At 38.5% G+C, this 19,927-nt stretch overlaps 3 protein-coding genes across 3 annotated transcripts in view; all 3 read left to right on the plus strand.

The window, feature by feature from the left end:
- Positions 1-4,878, plus strand: part of LOC102791216 (nectin-4-like) — a 22,371-nt gene extending 17,493 nt beyond the window's left edge. The window contains exon 9 of the transcript XR_015716562.1: positions 4,860-4,878. The gene's annotated coding sequence lies outside the window, so the exon portion shown is untranslated. The remainder of the gene's footprint in view (positions 1-4,859) is intronic.
- Positions 3,092-11,051, plus strand: LOC102797438 (nectin-2-like). Its single transcript, XM_087830063.1, has 8 exons — positions 3,092-3,152; positions 4,860-5,201; positions 5,314-5,616; positions 6,520-6,613; positions 9,587-9,741; positions 10,263-10,362; positions 10,575-10,663; positions 10,953-11,051. Exons 1-8 carry the CDS (start codon positions 3,092-3,094, stop codon positions 10,991-10,993), a joined length of 1,185 nt encoding a protein of 394 aa, XP_087686189.1. The 3' UTR covers positions 10,994-11,051.
- A 4,020-nt stretch (positions 11,052-15,071) lies between these two features.
- LOC148098251 (poliovirus receptor homolog) overlaps positions 15,072-19,927 on the plus strand; it is a 30,888-nt gene continuing 26,032 nt past the window's right edge. The window contains exon 1 of the mRNA XM_087830064.1: positions 15,072-15,210. Within this exon, the coding sequence (XP_087686190.1) occupies positions 15,072-15,210 (139 nt within the window). The remainder of the gene's footprint in view (positions 15,211-19,927) is intronic.

Raw genomic sequence — 19,927 nt, forward strand, 5'->3', positions numbered from 1 at the left:
CAGCTGACTGTTATGTAAATAGTTTGAAATTGTTATTTTTTAAAAAAGTAAAAGGCTGCAAATAACTTTTTTGTTTGCAAAACTTGTGAATAGGATTGTAAAATTGACAATTTTTAAAGTTGTGAAATATGAAATATGATTCAATAAACATGTTTGTAGTTGTTACAGTAATTTTTTTTTTACTTTTTCTACTTGGATTTTATGTTTTCTGTCTGAATTTAGATCAGTTGTGTTAATACAGTATACCAACATGAAAACATAACTGTAAATTCAGGCATGTGAGGTTGTGCTGAAAAGAATGATACCAAACAAGGCAAAGTAAATAGTTTTTAAAGGTGAAATGTAGAGGAAACATCAAAAGTAGTAAAAAAAAAATGGCCAATTATACCCTGGACACCAGAGGGTTGAACATGTTTTTTTTTAAGTAACGCAATAGTTACTTTTCAAGTAATTAATTACTTTTAGAATCTTGTAACTCAGTTTCTTTTTTAAGAAGTAACTAGTAACTATAACTAATGACTTTTTCAAAGTAACTTGCCCAACACTGGTCAACACAGCTGAATCAAATGATTAGTTCACTACCAGGCCTCTGAAAACTTCAAGACATGTTGTGGAGGTCATTTAGCAATTTGAATCAGCTTTACTGGATCAAGGACACATTTAAAACCTGCAGGAGATGTGAGGTGGGTCACTGGTACTTTGGCAAACAAAGTGAGTACCCAGTATGGCAATGCTACAACCACCACAATCAGCTCTCTCTTTGGCCTAGCTACATAAGCATTTAACAGTCATGTTGTCCAGTGTGTAATCAGGGGTGACTTTCACAGATCTACTGTGGGTATCAGCTGTTCATTTTTTTTGTCTTCTTTTGTGTAATTACTGCTTTAAACAGTTTTTTTATTTTATAAAGAGATATGAGTAAATAGGAGTAAAGAGAGTGAGTAAATAAGTCAAACGAGTACACTGACTGATGCCATCATGCAGCTTTTACAAGGTGCGGGTAAGCTGCGAGTCACAGGCGGACTATTTAAAGCACTCACGGATGTTGCACAAGGCACGGAGATAAATTGAGAAACAACTTGAGTGGTTTTACTTCACTGTCATGGAAATTGTTTCATTGTTACAGTAAAGACAGAAACAGAATGTAACTAATCTGACTGATCAGATTACTTCTGCAAAACGTATGCTGCCTCCAGTTTTGGTTGCCACTGTCCAAAATGTGATAAGAGTGCACAGCTCAAAGAAATTGGGGAACACTTGTTGTCAGATTATAACACAAAATCTGTGAAACTTCAGGGATATGAAATGAAAGTGACAACAGGTGTGTTGGACATGCAACAATAAGACAACGCCTTAAACAGGAATAGGTATTAAACTGCACGGTGCTGGGTTGTGAGCACAAATCTCACTAAATGATTTGTGCTCACAACATGCCACTATCATGCAGTCTGACAGTTTGGTCAGAAATATGCTCATATATTCTCCAAATTCTTGAGACTGTGCTCAGAGACACAGCAAGCTTTCTTGCAAGAGCATGTGTGGATTTGCCATCCTGGAGTAGCTGGATTATCTGTGTGACCTGAAAGGCTTGCAGCTACCATCTCATGCTACCAGCAAAACTAGAGAACGGTAAGGAGAGAAAAACATTTTGTAGAAATCCCCTCGTATAACCATTCATCTTCCTGGGGATTGCCTAGAACTAGAAACAGAAAGAATATCTAACTCTGCTCTTTTGGTTTCATTTTACAGAAGAAAACTAAATGTTGTGACTCAAACCACGGGAATCGATAGATCTGGGGACCAGTGATGGACATTAGATCAACTGCAAAAGTGGATGCAGTTCCTCGCTCCAATCCAAACCCAAACAACCATTGTCTTCATGCGGCCTCCCCTCACCAGCTGGAAGCTCCAAGACTGAAGATGGAACAACAAATCTCAGATTACAAGACTGTGTTGACTCTCTGCCTTATCGTCCTACTTCTTCGAGATCACCTGTGTCAGCTAGGGGATTGTTGACTTCTGTTTAAAACAAGGTGTAAGGACACTCTGTCGCTCACCTCCGTTTGCGAGGTGCGCCTGCTACTTGCGACACAGGGAGGAGAGGGCGGGGCGGCGGGGGATCCTCTGGCTGGCTGGAGCAGCGTCTAATAACCAACTCGCAAAATAAAAGAATTGTGTATATCAATGTGTGTGTCTCCTATATGATATATGTAAGTGACATTTTTCATTGTAACAGCGATTCATACAGGAAAATAATGACTATTAATAAGGTTGCCCAAACTTTTGCACCACTGTATATAGGAACATAGTGAAGACAAGTTACTTAAGAGAGTAAAAACAGGTTCGTTTATTTTGGAGTAGAGCTCCATTTATTAAGAAAAAATTAAAAGGACAGGAACACTCTTTAGAGGTTTGTGGGTGGCCGTTGTGGGGAAGTCACTCGGACTTCAAATAGGCTACTCCTTTGGTTGCCAAGACACAGCTCCCTCCGCCGAGAAGTGAGCCATGAATTTCTCCCTCACCAGGACAGCCTCTCTGGAGGAGTTGTTTGCTGCCATACGACCCAGGCCTTGCAACGGCTCCACCACAGCAGGTGCCCCTCTCTCGTCCACACAGCGCAGAAAATTGTGGAGAACACAGCAAATGGGCGATAGAAAACCGATCGGTGCCTATGCCATTCCCACTATGCGCTGGCCTGACGTAGGGGCAGAATGAGTACGAGCATGTTTTTTTGCCGATGCCCGTGATGCCGCCGAAAATACACAATATTTCATCTGATATTTCATAATGTCACATTACCAAAGGAGTGAGAAGTCAAAGGAGAGCCTTGTTCACTGAAGTTCACTGTATATAACATTTTATCATGAAAAGAATAAATGAAAGATGAATCCAAGCAGTGACCCCAAGATATGAATCCTTCATTTGACACATGTTCCTTAATTTCTATACAACAAGGCAGAGTTTTTATGTAACTAACTGAAAGACTTTAAATTGTTTAGCTTTTTGATTATCCATCCAAACTGCAACCAGGATCTTCTGGTTTTACATTGTTTTGAGCACGTGTATTTGCTTATGACTTCAAACTGAAAGCATGGGAATCAAGCTGCAGGTTATTGTTTTCACATTCCCCTGTCATGGAGATTTAAGGTGGGGTATGTTTTCAGAGTCATTTTCCCAGGCCACTAGAGCATGCAACCTTGAGTGTTTCACATGTGGTTAAGGACATGAGTTGTTACCTTACTTGACAGATTTCAGTGTATGTTCTTGTTATTTTGATCATTTAATAAACAAAAGTAATATTAATCTTGAGTAGATTAAACACCTAAGAAAATGGTTAAAAACATTAGAAAAACCAAACCTGCAGAGAGGTTTTGTCATGCCCGCAGTTCATTTTTAAAGTCATTACTCTGTAATCAGTGGTGATTCGAACATAATTCCATTAAGTATACCAATTTCTGTACTGTTAAGTTACAGATGACTAACATACATTGGATGTGACACATGAAGGAGATGCACACAGAGAACATAACATGAAATGTTACAATAATTATGAAATAAACAATCTTTATGGAAAAACAAATGATTTAATGATTTTTAACATATAGATGGTAATAATTTCTGGCCATGTCACAGTGTTTGTGCAAAGTTTTGTTCAAGTCGACCTATTGGTTAGGGAGCAGGAAGGATACATACAAGCATATATACATGCTATAATAAATATAGTAAGAACTAGGGCTGGGCCATATCATACCGTTCACAGTAATACCGGTATAATGTTGGGCAATGATAAGAAAATAAAATATAGCGATAGAATATGGGTAAAACGCGCATGCGCTGTGCCTTTGTTTTCATACGCACATGGTGGAAAAAGCATGGCGGCGACGGAGAATGAGAAGGGCGAAAGCGGATCGTTGAATGAAACGGATGAACCAGAATTGGTTTGTAGAAATGCTGCAACTTCACTGGTGTGGAACTGGTTTAGCTTTCGTCCGTCAGATAAACAACAAAGCACTAATTTTGGTAGAGCATGCTGGCGGGCCGTCGTTATTATCGTGTTTTTCGGAAAATAAGTCACACTTAAAATCGATCCTGTGATTTTTCTGAAAATCGACAGTGCCCCTTATAATCCCGTGTGCCTTATGTATGAATTCTGGTTGTGCTCACTGACCTCGAAACGATTTTATGTGGTACACGGTGCTCGAAAATATGTCAAAAATGTTTTAGTACGACTTTGCTAAGCTACGAACCCGCACCGCTTGATGGAGTGTCGGAGCATTACGGCTACCGTAGGCAGGAGCCTCGCGGAGTGATACGTACTGTGCTTCAACGTAATGTTACCGCATTGTGTGTGTATAACCTCTTTTAAGCGTTGTGGATATTATACATGGTTATGCTGAGGATATGTTGGCCAATGTCCACTGGAAATGCTTTTTGGTTAAACTGTCAGCAAGGAATTTGCATTTGCACTGTTAAATTTTTACATAGCTTTAATGCACATAAAAAACAGCTGCTTGTTTAGGTGAATATACATTGATAGTTTTTTTTGCACTAATAAAGTTGTGGAGTTGAGTTGATATCGTTATCGCACATTTTCAGATGTTTATCGTGATAAATATTTTTGGTCATATCGCCCTGCTCTAAGAACATTATCACTATCCTAGGGATTTATCCTTTAGTTGAAGGCAGAATTTTTATTATGGGAAGAAAACGCTGTATTTGTCTGAAAAGAACTACCAAACATAAGTTCAAGATTTAGTGAAGAAATCAAGCACACACAAAGAAAGAAAAATTTGGTTTAGTCTTCTTAGAGACTCTTTTTTTTGTTTTGGTCTGATCTTTAATAGTATTTCACTTTCCAGCTCTTCAGGTGATTGGTGGAAGTGTGAAAGTGGTTCAAGGAGGTACCGCTATCCTACCGTGCCATGTCACTGGTACCGATGATGACCTGACACAGATTACCTGGCAGAGGAGGACGAGAGAAAAACCTCATAATGACAATTTCCTCACTATCCTACCCAGAGAGGGAGTGCAGTTTGTTAATGGAGGTGATGATCGATTTAAATATATCGGGAATTTTAATAAAAAAAATGGAACTCTCCAATTAGCTGATGTTACTCTGAAGGATGAAGGCAGCTACACGTGCATCTTCACGTTGTTTCCCAGTGGAAATCAGAAGACTCAGATACTTCTAATAGTGATTGGTATGTACAAAATATTCCCAAAATTCTGGGTGCTTGTATGTGAGGCAGAGACAGAATTACTTTTACCATTCTGCTTGCATGTTGACCTACTTCTGTGCTGTACATCTCCTAGTGCCTCCTTTCACAAACATCAAGGACAATCTTCCCACTTTGGGCAAAGAAGAGGTTTTATTTGCTACCTGCACGGCTGCTGGATCGAAGCCTCCTGCAGAGGTGAGGTGGCTCACTGATGCTTTGGGAGACGAAGTGAGGACGACAACAAACTCCACACAGTATGACAACGATACAACTACCACAGTCAGCTCTCTGTTTGGTGTTCCTACGAGAGAGATTAACGGTCACCAGGTCCAGTGTGTCATCAACAGTGACGCCATGTCTAAAGAAGAAACCCTGCCCTTCAGCATACAGGTCTACTGTGAGTATCAGCTGTTAATAGAGTTTATTATTTGTCTTTTGTGTCATTTTTAATAAAGATTTATTTTTTATTTGACCAAATGTATATTAAAACGATATACAGATATACACAGCCATAGATTGAACTGAAAAAAAGAAGTTGAACTGAAGCAGGAAAAGCCCCGTAAGGCAGTATCAAATGCTCTTTACCAGTCAATTTGTACTGTCTAGATATTTCAGCTGCCTCAAATGAGTTTTGTTCACATGAGCGCAGGTATCAACTTACCAATATTCATCATTTAATAATTTTTCAGTTGCATGTATATGTTCAGGTCAGAATTAACTTACAGCAGCTAAAGTCAGAAAATGAAGGTACCATTTATGATTTTAGGGGCACACCACTAACCTGCAAAGTAAAGCTGCTGACGATGTCTGTTTTTAGCCATGCCTATTTTGTATGTTTCTGGTCTACTACTTCCAGCATGACAAAACACCATGTGACAAAGTCTGTCTCAAACTTGTTTGTCAAGCCAGACAATGAGTCCATTATTTTCACCGATCTCCACATTCATAAGATCCATTCAGTACACATGAGGATTGGCAGAGGATGAAGCAAAACTAATAGAGGCTTGTTTTAAAACTGAACACAGGTTCCTCTGGTTTTGTGCGGTGTTATGTATCTGGTGGAAGCCCCTGAGAAGAACACAAAATTTAATATCCTTTTTTCAGACAAGGTGAATGTAAGTGAGCCTTTGGCAACCTTCAATGTGTAGCATAGGATCACTCCTTCAAACTAAATTAAAAAAAAACAGAATTTGTGGTTTTTTGTGACATGATAGGATTCCGGCAAATGTGAAATATTACTTTGACACCATCAGCATTTCCCCATTTCAGAATTAACACTGTTCTCTTTCTGTTTTTGCAGTCCCTCCCACAGAAGTGAACATTAGAGCAATTTCTGAGAACTCATTTGAGTGTGTGACAGAAGCCAACCCAAGCGCAAACTTTACCTGGAGCAGGTAAAGTAGTTTGAGTAATGATTTAAGCTGAAACTTTAATTTGCTTCTTTTTGTTTGTCTTGTGCAACCTGTTTTTAAAAAAAACCCAGAGGAACAAAAAGATGTATTGTATTTAGTGATATACAGTATAACACATAATAAAGTTGTTGGGAGTGAATTTTGGAAAATTAAAGAGGGCAACATTTAAACTTTAGCTGATGGGTGTTTCCTGAACATGCACGCTTTAGGAACAGACTGTGGTTAAACTGTAGGTTCTGAAAAAAATATAATTTAAGGTAAATATATACATCTACAAGTAGAGAAGTTTGGGTTATTATTGTTTTTAGATGTTTTACTAAGTTTTTGAGGTTTTGTTCTTTTTGTCTTCCAGATATTCCTCCTTAGGTGTAGTTAAAAATACATTAACATGGAAAGTTATGCTATGATGAGGCATCTGCCATGTGTTTATCCTTCCACAATTCACAACAGTCTCTACTCCTAGAATATTGCTCATATTTTAGTGAAATATTCACAAAATTATCACATAATAGGTCTTCACTCAAACTGGGGTCAAGGTCATAACTCTCATTTTATGGCCACTTTCCTATGTTCACAAGAATTACTCATCAAATTTTAGTGAAATTAGATAAATGTGACCTGGATATGACAGTTTGGGAGCTTTCTTGACTTGAGTGGATTTGAATTCTCATTGTTGTGTGTAATACAGCCAACCAGTGTCAATTTAACTTATAACTTTGTGAACATATCACGGCACTAGCTCCACCTGTCTGAAAGCCCCCACCATCATTCCCATCCCCCAAAGGACTGGAATAGACAGCCTCAACTGCAGAATCATACTCCTCATGTCATGTGGTCATGAAGTGTTTCTGGTGGATAGTGTCTCAGCACATCACAAACCTCCTTCCTCCCTCTCTCGACGCCCACCAGTTTACAGTCTACAGCACAAATCAGTCCACGGAGGATGCCATCACCATCACCCTGCACAGAATGCGAAGCCATCAAGAGAATAGGAAGAGCTATGTGAGTATGCTCTAGCGTTCAACACCATAATCTTATCATCACCTTCAGATGCCCCTCCCACCTGGTCCTGGATCATAAGTTCCATCACCACCTGGCCCCAATCAGTCAGACAGCACCCATCCAAGTCTGTCTCCAACTTCAGGTTTCTGGGCACCCACATCTCTGCCAACCTCACATGGACCCACAACACCATTGCCCTGGTAAAGAAGGTCAAGCAGTGGCTGCACTTGTTCCATATCCTGAGGAAGAATAACTTTGAACCAGTAGCTAAAACTGGTCTTCTATTTCTCCTCAGTGGAGAGCGTGCTCTCCTACTGGCTGGGTGGTAAGCTGCACAAGGGGGAATTAACACTACCTGAAAAATCATTGGTTGCCTTTTGCCACCCATGGAGGCCTTTGCCAGATCCTCCTGTCTCAGGAGAACAAAGTCCATCACAGGCGCTCTGGACAGCGCCTCATGTTAATCAAGTTCCAAACATCCCGACTCACAAACAGCTTCTTCCCCAGGCTATTTAGACTGTAAACAAACACTATCCCCCACATAGTATGTGCCTTTGTATTGTATACCTCTTTATTTGTATATATTCTCTCTTATCTGTTGATTATTCCTGCTGCATTACTATTTATATTTGGCCTGGTGCAACCACAATGTATTTGTATATGTACACTGACAATAAACAGCTATTCTATTCTATTGAGGGATTAGCTTACTCAGCTTAAGTAGATGCTATAATAAGTCATGGTTGGTTCTTCAGATAACAATCAACAAAACAAACATTTAAGGTATTTATTTAAGCTGTTTAGTTTTTAGCAGTTACTGTGAGCAGTTTCACATTTTACTGTATTCCCTCTGGCAAAAACTGTCATTACTGCAGGCTGTCAGAGTCATTACTGGCTCTGACAGTAATGCTTGCTGTAATGTTTTTTTAGCTTCACTGAACAGATTTAGTCAAGCTTGAATCACCCCCGAGGTTTTACTCTAGTTGTTTTTGCATTTTTACTTCAAGTGCATTTTGTTCAGGAGTTTCCCTATCGTGATTTTAAGACCAAAATTCATGATTCATTTCTCATTTGTAAATGGGCTGTATTTGTATAGCGCTTTACTTGGTCCCTAAGGACCACAAAGCGCTTTACACTACATTTAGACATTTAGACCCATTCATACACACATTCATTAAGCTACATTGTAGCCACAGCCACCCTGGGGCGCACTGACAGAGGTGAGGCTGCCGGACACTCTGACCACCACCAGTAGGCAACAGGTGAAGTGTCTTGCCCAAGGACACAACGACCGAGACTGTCCGAGCCAGGGCTCGAACTGGCAACCTTCTGATTACAAGATGAACTGCCAACTCTTGAGCCACGACCACCCCATTGGCCCCATTTGTGTGTGTATATATAGATATATATGTAGATTCCCTGTACACAATTAGATTAAAACTGGCCACAAGTGAAGGTTAACTGTGTGTAAAATGTAAACTACTTCATGAAACTGTATTTCTTCTTGGGTAAATCACTGTGGTGACTTATGTCAAACTCATAACCTTGTCTTATTTTTAGTGTTGTATTTTATGTTCTTTTGAGATTTTTCATTATTAACTGATAACAGCTGATTGGAGTAGGTGGCACGTGTAGGGATCATTTCCTGTTGAAAAAGAGTCACATGACCAAATTTATGTGAGGACACATGAAGTCTGTTGAAGAAACCCTGGCGCCACCACTTCTGTTCAAAGTATTCTATAATCCAGTTTTAAAATCCCTTCCAGATGCTTTTTCTTTTCAAATTCCTTAGACTAGTGTGGTAGAAAACTTTACCAAAACTAAGAATGGCTTCACAAAAAATGTATTTCAATAAAAATTGAATTGATTGAAATTCATTGGACTTTTAGCACATCTCGCATTTTTCTGCCCTATCTCTACATTTCATGTTCAGCCTCGTTTATGTTTTTCCAGATCTGCCCAGTCTTTCCTGCAGTCTACTGTCAAAGTAGATGGTGCAAAGCTACAACTGCTGAGTCTGACCTCTGATCTAAACGGCCTCTATCAGTGTGAAGCGTCGAATGCATATGGAAGTAAACATGGTCAGCTGTATGTGCATGTGACATCAGGTGAGGTCAGCTTGGATTTAGCTGTGCAGTTTGTCCAAATCTTTCTCAATTTTTTTGTAATTTCTGAGCTTTTGTGTGTTGTTATTCTGTTTTCTCTTTTGTCCATTCCTGTCAAAGGAAACTTGAACATCTAGACAGATTTCTTTGGTAAGCAGCTAGTTTAGACAAGTGGTTGCCTTACCCTAAAGTCAGCACAACATTAAGAACAACAGACAAGTTAATGGATAATGAATGCCTTACCCAGTGCAGTATATGATCATATTCAATTCAGTTCCACCAATGGAAGCTCAGACCATGTCCTATCTTGTGATTCTTTTTATGATCATATCAAGTTTGTTTCATTTACTTTTGTGCATCAGAACTTGTCAGTACAGGGACATTTTTGAATGTTTTTGGTACAGATGTTGCATGGTGTTTGAATACCGTCAGATTCATCTTAATGTGAAATATAAAACTAAATGCCAGGTAAGTGAGAGAGAACAATAGATCATTTCATATTCTCACTCCCTGTGTCTTTGCAGGAACATGCTCGGCTGCTTGGGCCTCATTTGCTGTTTTTCTTTTCCTGAATGTCATTGGAGCTGCAGCATGGTGGTTTTTCAAATCTGGATATTTTCAAAGGTGCGTAGAACAATAATCAAACAAGCATACATTTAGGATGTTTCATGATAAGTAGCTATTATAGTATTTCAATATTTCATATTGTTGAAACTCCTCAATAAAAGCTAAAAGTCTCCACTTGAATTTAAAATTGATTGATTTTATTTCAAAACTGACCCCAAAATTTTCCAACTCTATACGACAAACTATGTCATTTTTTCCTGTGGTATTAGGTTTTTCCCCATGCATGGTGATGAACACAGTGACCCACAATCTCCCAGGAGTCCAGGTGATGATCATGGACAAGAGACTGCAGAGAGAGGTTAGTACAGTTAATTTGTTGAAATGTGAGTGTTTCCCTCACTGTTAATATGTGTCTTGAAATGTGTTGGCACTAGTGTAAAACTCTCTCATATGCAGTTACTGGGGGTGTATTTATAGTTTAATTATGAAGAAATTATTTTTATTTAATCTCTACTAAAAGACCCAATTAGTAACAGCAGTAACATTAATCGCTTATTATGATTGTGTTTAATATTATAGAAGTTTAAATGTTTTTTTCTAAAATCTCCAGTTGAAAATTAACAAATATTCTGAATTATCCGCCTTAGGAATCTGTCTGACAGCAAAAGAAGAAAAACATCTGGACTGAGGGCTCCACTAGTATGTCTTTCAGCTGGTAAATGAATAGGTGAAACACAGGTGGACGTTCCTGGTATCCATTCACATGCCTACCTCTATTTTATTTACCTTTCTTTCTACCTTTTCTTTTTTTTTTTCCTTCTTTTTTTTTTTACTGTTGCCACACATTAAATTTAGAGTAATCCCCACTGATGCCTGCTTGTTGATGGAAGTTTAATAAAGTATTTCAAAAATATATATCGACTGAAAAAAGAATTTGGACATTAATTAGGCCTACAAATCAATATTTTCAGATACTATTTGCTGACCTGGGGGATTTGTATGAACAGCATTAAAATCCACTCAGACTATCAGATTTTTTTTTTCATAGGCAGTCTAAAAGTTGAAAATTTGATTTAACCTTCATCCTTTTTTGTTTTGTGGGTTTTTTTTCTGGTTCTAGTGTCCTGTTTAAGACATTTGAAGTAAACTTAAATGCCTTTGAATGTAATTTCTCAATTTAAGACCAAAGAAAACAGTTGACTAAAAGATGCTGTCTACCACTGCTGTTTTTTTGTTTGTTTGTTGTATTATTATTATTTATTTAGCTATTGGTTGCATAGTTAGTTAGTTGTGTAAGTGTTATTTGGATTTGGCTGTGACAAATCATCTACTAATTGGAAGGTTGGAGGTTTGAACCCTGGCTGCTCTAGTCTGTCTGCCAAATCATTCTTAGGCAAGATACTGATGTGTTCATCAGCGTGTGATTATTAGATAGAAAGCACTAGATGTTAGTTTGTTTCACAGAACACACACACAGATAGATAGATAGATAGATAGATAGATAGATAGATAGATATGTCCCTCGTCCTATGGTGAGTACCTGGATACATACGGACAAAATGGTGGTGGCTGACCAATCAGACATAGTGGTGGTAGACAAATAGAAGAAGATGGCCGTAGTGACATCTGTAGTGGTTTCAAATGACAGCAACATCAGGAAGAAGGAATACGAGAAGCTCGAGAAATACCAAGGGCTCAGAGAAGAGCTCGAGAAGATGTGGAGGATGAAGGCAACGGTGGTCCCAGTGGTAATCGGAACATGGTGGGTAGCCGAAAACGTATTATGTTGACGATTTGTCACCTAGCGTAAAATGTTACGCTTTGGGAGTGAGAAGGTGTTGCAGCGAGAGAGAGGAACAGAGAGAGGAACAGAGAGGGAACAAGAGCAGGTGAGACACACATGTTAGTCAAATGGTTGTTTACCAAAAGTATCACCGTATCATAGGTACTCATGTATCTCGTACCTAGTGTTTCTTTTTAGGTTTGTTATTTTTCAAATTCTATATTTATTAAGTTATGCAGGCTGGTTTGTACAACAAGGCTAAATAATTATAAACTTTTCTCAATCTAAATAGTGGACTTTGGTAGAATTAAAAAATAAGTGTAGTGCAGGTCTATGATGATTTTTAGTGCTACTATCATCTAGTTCTGATTCTGGTTCTGTCTTGGTTAAGTCCTAAGTAGTCCTGATTTTGAACTGTTGTAGTCCTGTTTTAATTCCGGATCAGTTCTGGGTCTGGTTGAATTGGGGTTTAGTCCACGTGTCTTGATACAGCCCCAACTTTGTTCTGCCTTGCTGCTTAATTAAAAAACTAGTTTAAGGTGTCCTGTATATGTGATATATATTTTTCCCTATATGATGTCATTCTTTTTTGAACAAAACTCAAAACAGAGCCTATTAATCTTTCAGTCATTTCTACCCCTAAATGTGTTTTGTTTCTCAAAATGGATGGAATTATTAAAACAAAAGAGTGTTGTTACGATTTTTTGTATTTATTTATTTATTTAATGAACTAGCCTGTTCTTCATTCTGTCTCCGCTCCCTATCCAAGTTCAGTATTTGTAACATGAGTCCACAAATTAGAAGTAAAATTGCTCTTCTTGTTTATTTCTTTGAAATAAACTTATAAGCTCTGGACTCACCAAGCAATTAACAGCGTGTCTTCTTACTTTTTATCCAAAATCATCACACAAAGAAAGTAACAAGAAATAAAAGAGCTGTTTCTGGAAGCTGTACTCAACCGAGACACAAAGGGAAGGGCTACTTTGATGACATATTATTTAAACCTTTATTTTAACAGCTTTCTCCTCACTGACTAACAAACTACCCCTTTTCTACTTTATATTTCAGTTCCCCAGTTGTCTGCACCAGTTAGGCCACAAACTGTCTTTTTTTTGTTCGTGTTAGGGAGCAGGTGAGGGCTCGAATTCACTGCATTGTTTCTTATAGAAAATGTAACGATTGAGTGCAGGATGCAGACTGAGTTAAGAAAAAAAAAAAAGGTTTTAAAAAAAACATCCACAAATGTCCTGCTTTCCAACAATTTCATCTCCTCTTCTAGCATTCATACATTCGAGGTTAACTGGAAAATAATGGGAAGTTTAAGTTTTTATTTTTCTCTCTTTGCTTTTCAGCTCCAGCTTTTCACTTTTGTTTATGCATGTGTAATCCCTTCTTCCACACTAAATTCTGTTCTGCAAGGTAAAGCATAATGTCTTTACGTATATTAGTAAATAGACTATAGTCAACAGAATTTATGAAAGGGGTTATATATAAAATAAAGAAATGACCAGTTTTGCAAATAACTTTATGACTCTGGATTATTGTGCCTACATAAAATCATCCAGTGTGTTTTGGCCACATACATTATCTTTATAGAACTATTATATTTATTTGTCTGCTGCCCAATTGGCCAGAGCTGTCTTTTTTTTTTAAATTTTTTTTTTTTTTTTTTTTTTTTTACTGTCAATGAGACTTTTCAGCTGGATAAATAAAGGAGATACAAAGGCTACTTTGCCAAAAACTGACTGGAGATTCTACCGTCTGTCTGTGGCTGAAATTGGCTTTATGTCATTCATGAGAAATATGTTTGAGATATGCTTCACAGATTATAGGCTAACAAGTCATTTATAACAGTTTAAATACGGGCAATAATGTTTTTTGGCAAATACTAAGTCTTGGCTTTCTGTCAAAAAGTGATGAAATGTGTCGTGCCATGGCGTCTGGCAGGGAGAGCGGATCCAATTAACTTCGCCTCCATTCCAACCAACTAAAGGTGAAAGTAGCGATGTATAACTTGGTGAAAAAGTGAAAATCATCGTTTACATTAATTCAATTCAATTTTATTTATATAGCGCCAAATCACAACAAAAGTTGCCTCAAGGCGCTTCATAGATACAGAGAAAAACCCAACAATCATATGACCCCCTATGAGCAAGCACTTTGGCAACAGTGGGAAGGAAAAACTCCCTTTTAACAGGAAGAAACCTCCGGCAGAACCCGGCTCAGGGAGGGGCGGCCATCTGCTGCGACCGGTTGGAGTGAGAGAAGGAAGACAGGATAAAAGACATGCTGTGGAAGAGAGACAGAGATTAATAACAGATATGATTCAATGCGGAGAGGTCTATTAACACATAGTGAGTGAGAAAGGTGACTGGAAAGGAAATTACATTACATTAGTTTGTAGGTTATGATATAAAAATTATATATTTATTGTTCTCAAGTGATGATTATTATTATTATTATTATTTTTTAAAAAGAGGGCGTTTTGCCTGATAGAAGTAGAATCATGCCTGTGTGATTCATATAAACTTTACCCCTCAATATAACACATTCTCAACAAGATAATGGCTCTGTGTTCGTTTTCAGACGTCATATAAAAATAATATTTGCTCTGATTGTTGCACGTCGGTAAAAGTTATGTCTGCTGGAACCAAAAATACACCTTTCTGAGTGCATCAATTAAAACAATTGTCTATTTTATTGTTGTAAAACACATGTAGCTGAAACACGAATGTGGGATAGCCTTCTGTTTCTTCATGGACAGGGGGTCAGATTGTGGCAGAGTCAGCCTGATATTATTTGTATTCCCTGTAACTTTAAAAATTTTGACCCTCTTAGAGGCGACTTTTTATTAAAATACTTTAATAATTTCCCAGGGGCCCATCCAGGTCACGTGACTTCAGTAAAGCCTACCTTACCGTGTCCATTATGCCCCTTTCTGTTTTTTCTTCTTCTGAGAGCCGCCACGAGGTAACGGCAAGATATGGGCGAATGGATGGAACTGCTACTTTCGTTTGTGTTTTTATGGCCAACTGCTGCGATAAGTCACGCCACGCTATTTTTTCGCGATAACCGGGTGTTTTTGCTAATATCTGCGCTCCTGCTGACCAGAGAAGCTGACGGTATGTCGAAAGTTTTCTCTTTTTTTTGTTTATGCTTGGATTTGCTTGGGCTGAAATGAGATAAAATGGCAGGTGTTAACTGATTGTTGTCAAAATCTGACAGGGAAGAATGTGGGGATTTTGAAGCGGATGACTGAAATTATGTTTTTGTATTATATTAGTGTTGTCCAAATCAGTGCCAAAAATTAACCACGTGTTTGATGTTAGGACTAAACTAGTTGCCTTCATTGAGACAAAAGCACTGAGTCACAAATAGCTTGTTTTCACTACAGGCAGAGTAGTTCTTATATCAATATCAGTGTGATTGTTTTTTAAATTATTCTTTCCATATGTGTTTTTTATTGTTCTTCATTGTCATTGTTCTATTATGTGTTTTATTCTGTTGTGCCCTTGGTGTCTTTAAAGGTGCTATTAAATCAAATGTATCATTGTTGTTGTTATTGTTATTATTATTATTATTATTATTATTATTATTATTATTATTATTATAAGAAAACATGCTCAGAAGATGCTCAGGACCTGTGACCTTAAAGCTTTACATACTAAAATGGTGTATTTTATTATCTTTACCCAGTAGCGGGTTTTGATACGGGCGGTTTGTGCGGAGGCGGCATCGTGGTGGGGGGCGGCATCACGGACATCGGCAAAATAAAAATAAAAAATTACTCATACTCATGCTGCTCCGACATCATGCCAGCGCATATTGGGAATGGGATAGGCACCGATCGGTTTTCTATTGCCCATTTGCTGGGAGTAAGAGCGCCCTCCGTTTGCGAGGTGCGCCTGCTGCGGCCGGGGCGGCGGGGGATTCTCTGGCTGGCTGGAGCAGCATCTAATAACCAACTCTCAAAATAAAACAACAACAACAACAAACACGAAAACACCAGACATCATGATACAGACTTATATATGCACCCATGTTTTTTTCCCGAAATTCTATAAAGTGAGCGCGAGAGCCCTCGGTGCGCCCGCTTGCTGCTGAAGTCAAAGTAAACTCTATTGTCATCTCCGCTACATACAGGCCAGTATATATATATATATATATATATATATATATATATATATATATATATATATATTAGGGGTGCAACGATACACAAAATTCACGGTTCGGTTCGATACTTTGGTGTCACGGTTCGATATTTTTTCGATACACAAAAAAATGTTGATGCCTTTTTATTAATTTGTCATTTATTAAATTTTCACGGCACATTCTGCACCACCTCTCTGTGCGTTCATCATTTGTTTGAAGCCAGCTCACCTCCTGCAACCACTTTTCCGAGAATACGCGCTTCTTTTGTGGTTCGGACTCCTGACATTTCTTTGGAGGTGGAGGAACACCAAAGTAATTGCTTAAAGGAGCTTCTTCGACATCTTTAAGAGTTCTAAACAAATGTCTGTCCTCCTCCTGAAAATCTTATGTATGCAAACACGCGTTGTAACTTCTTATCTTGTGCGCGTTTTTTATTTTGACAGCGAATGCGCACCTGCGGACCACTTATGTGCAGCCCTGGTTATTTAGCTCATCATATTGCAGCCACAGAAATTATTTTGTCCATGAAACCATAAAGCTGCACTTTCTTTTTGCCTTATAGTCTGATTTGTCATAACTTTTCCGTTTTATGGTAAGCTTTTCTTTGGCTGTCACGTCTTCACCCTGACCTGTCTTATTTGGCTCAGCAGAACTAAAATATATATCCTGCTGCTTTTACACACGCACTCACATAAGCTCAGCGATTCTCTGCGATCAACCTCTCACATGTTTAAGCTTGCTGCGGGAGATTTCACTTGTCATGTTTGCATAGTAAGCTAACGATTGATAAGACGATGTCAGAGGAATTGGTGCGCAAATTATCATCACTCACCAATCAGTACTGTCGCTCTCTATACACAGTTCGCGCGATTGCAAAGTGAAAGCAAAAAACAAGCGCAAATTCAAACGCGATTTCAATATGTCACATATTGACAGTGGCTCACCGATGCCAATGACATAATTACCCAGCTACATTTCCGAAAGAATGCAAAAGCATTGACATATATTTTTCCTTCCTACGATAGGCCGACGAGCAGAGCAGGGCAGCTCGACTGGAAAAATCGCTAGCCCCGGGACGTCGGGCTAGCGATTTTGCGAGCCCTGTATCTGATTGAGGAATCACTCATCTTTGGAAAAGAGAGTTTATTACAGAGAAATGTTTCTTTCCAAAATAAAAGCTATACTATACGCTTCTTCTGGGCTATATTCTCAGCAGCATATTAAACATATCAGGTCCCCATAAGGAGAATCATGTGCTAACGGCTGTCTAAATGACTCGGTAACGTTTGTATGCGTGCTTGTTGTTTTTGTCTGCTTCCACTTGTCTTTGCACTAGGATGCTATCGGGTAAATGTGCAGTCATATTCGTTGTGTTCCCACTAGTGCTGTCAGCCTTAATCTGAAATGAGGTTAACGCCACAACATGGCAAATCTCCGTTAACGAGCTACCGCGGATTGCCCCGTGTGTGGGGCTGGACAGCGTCAACACATTAACGAGCTAACTGCGCTAACACACTAGTTCTCACTCATGTAATTGAGCATTGCGTGGCACATCCGACATACTGTTTTACTTTAGTCCATGACACCCTTACCTTCAGGGTCATACGTCACACGAAGACCAAAATAGTTCCAAACGCCAGATCTGAATGAGGGTGGGGGAGGTTCAATTTGCCATGTTGCAACAAGCTTAACTTCTGTCTAGCTAGCTTGCCCTGCCAGTGAATCTGTGTTCGACTACTCCGCCTAGGCTGCACTGTCGAGCGCAGATCCACTGAGCGCTCAACACAGACAGCACCGTCAGAAGGAAAGTTGATAAAATAAATTAAAAATGTTGTATTGTTCGATACATATGCGTACCGAACCGAAAGCACTGTATCGAACGGTTCAATATCGATACGAGTATCGTTGCACTAGATAGATAGATAGATAGATAGTATACACATACATACAGATATATATATATACATACATATGTGTATATATGTATGTGTGTATGTATATGTATATATATATATATATATATATATATATATATATATATATATATATATATATACATATATATATATATATATATATATATATATATATATATGTGTGTGTACACATTATTCTGCTTCCTCTGTACAGTCCATGTTGAGCCTTGTTCATGTTTTTCCAGATCTGGCCAGACTCTGCTGCAGTCTTCTATCAAAGTCGACGGTGCAGAGCTAAAACTGCTGAGTCTGACCTCTGATCTAAATGGCCTCTATCAGTGTGAAGCATCTAATGCATATGGAAGTAAACATGGTCAGCTCTATGTGCGTGTGGCATCAGGTGAGGGCAGCTTGGATTTAGCTGTGCAGTTTGTCCAAATCTTTCTGAATTTTAATTTGAGCCTTTGCTGGTGTTGCTTCATTCTAATGTTTTTCTGAAAACCAGCCAGCTTAAAGAGGTGGTTGGTTTAAGATATCGTCAGCATAAAACGTAGTGTTAATGAATGGATGACTGAAGCTCCACACAGAGCAAAAATGATATTAAAGTCAGCTCCATCACTGGAAGAACATGTCCTATCAAATAGTTCTTTTCATGGTCATTTGTCTCAGAACCTTTCAGAGCTTAAAAGTTTTTGAATGTTTGGTACAAGTGCTGCATGGTGTTTGAACAATGTCTGAAAAGACTAAACACCATGAAGGAGAGAAAGGATTACCTCATTCTCACAATATTGTTTTTTCCATGTGTGTCTGTAGGAGCATGCTCTGCTGTTTGGGCCCTAGTTGGTGTTTTGTTTTTCCTGAATGTTGTTGTTGCTGCAGTATGGTACCTTGATAAATCCAGACAACTTCAAAGGTACTTCAAACACACACACACACTCACACACACACATAGACGCAATTTGACAGGTCACTCAAAAACTGTGTAAACTGCTTGGTTATTTCTTTAAAAAAATTCCAAATTGCATTTGCCGCAAAGTTCAACACTAATGATTCAACAGGGCACTGGCTTCTCTGTTACGTTTCACTGTAATCCTCAAATTAAAATGTATTTGCAGACAAAGTGTTCATTCACTGACACATTGACGGACTGTACAGGTTTGCTTTTATTGATATTGAGTTATGATTTTGGTTTTCTTGGCTTTCGTACATTCATCATAGTTTGTGGCGAGTTTTCAGGTGGTTCAGTTAGTTGTGTTGCTGTGTGGTGCCAACACAACTCTACAGCAACCTTTGTTTACAATTTGTTCTTAGTTAATGTCATTTGTCCCAAATACAAAGTATTTCCAGCCAGTGGATGATGATCCACTTCTGGAGATAAGCTCCTCGTGTTCTGCTTTGTCTGACATTTCATCTTTGTTTCATTTGTTAATGCCGCAAAATTTCCAGGCTTAACTGTAAGCCATGCATGCTGTCTTATTTTTCTCTGGCATTAGGTGTTTTCCATCACATGGTGATGGGCCTAGAGACCCACCATCTCCCAGGAGTGCAGGAGATGATCAAAGATGAGAGCAAGAACAACTGCAGGAAGTGAGCGAGGTCACCAACGATTCATTTGTAGAGATGTTAAAGTCAAAATTAATTATGTTAAATATAAATTAATTAATATGACTCTCGATATTTTGGTGCTAATGACTTAACTTACAGTTTTTCTCAATTGCTTCTGTGCAATTCTCACAAAAGTCATTCAAACCACTCTTCATGCAGTTCT

Source organism: Neolamprologus brichardi, chromosome 16 (assembly GCF_056152115.1).
Source record: "Neolamprologus brichardi isolate AB-2024 chromosome 16, ASM5615211v1, whole genome shotgun sequence".
NCBI lineage: Eukaryota > Metazoa > Chordata > Actinopteri > Cichliformes > Cichlidae > Neolamprologus > Neolamprologus brichardi.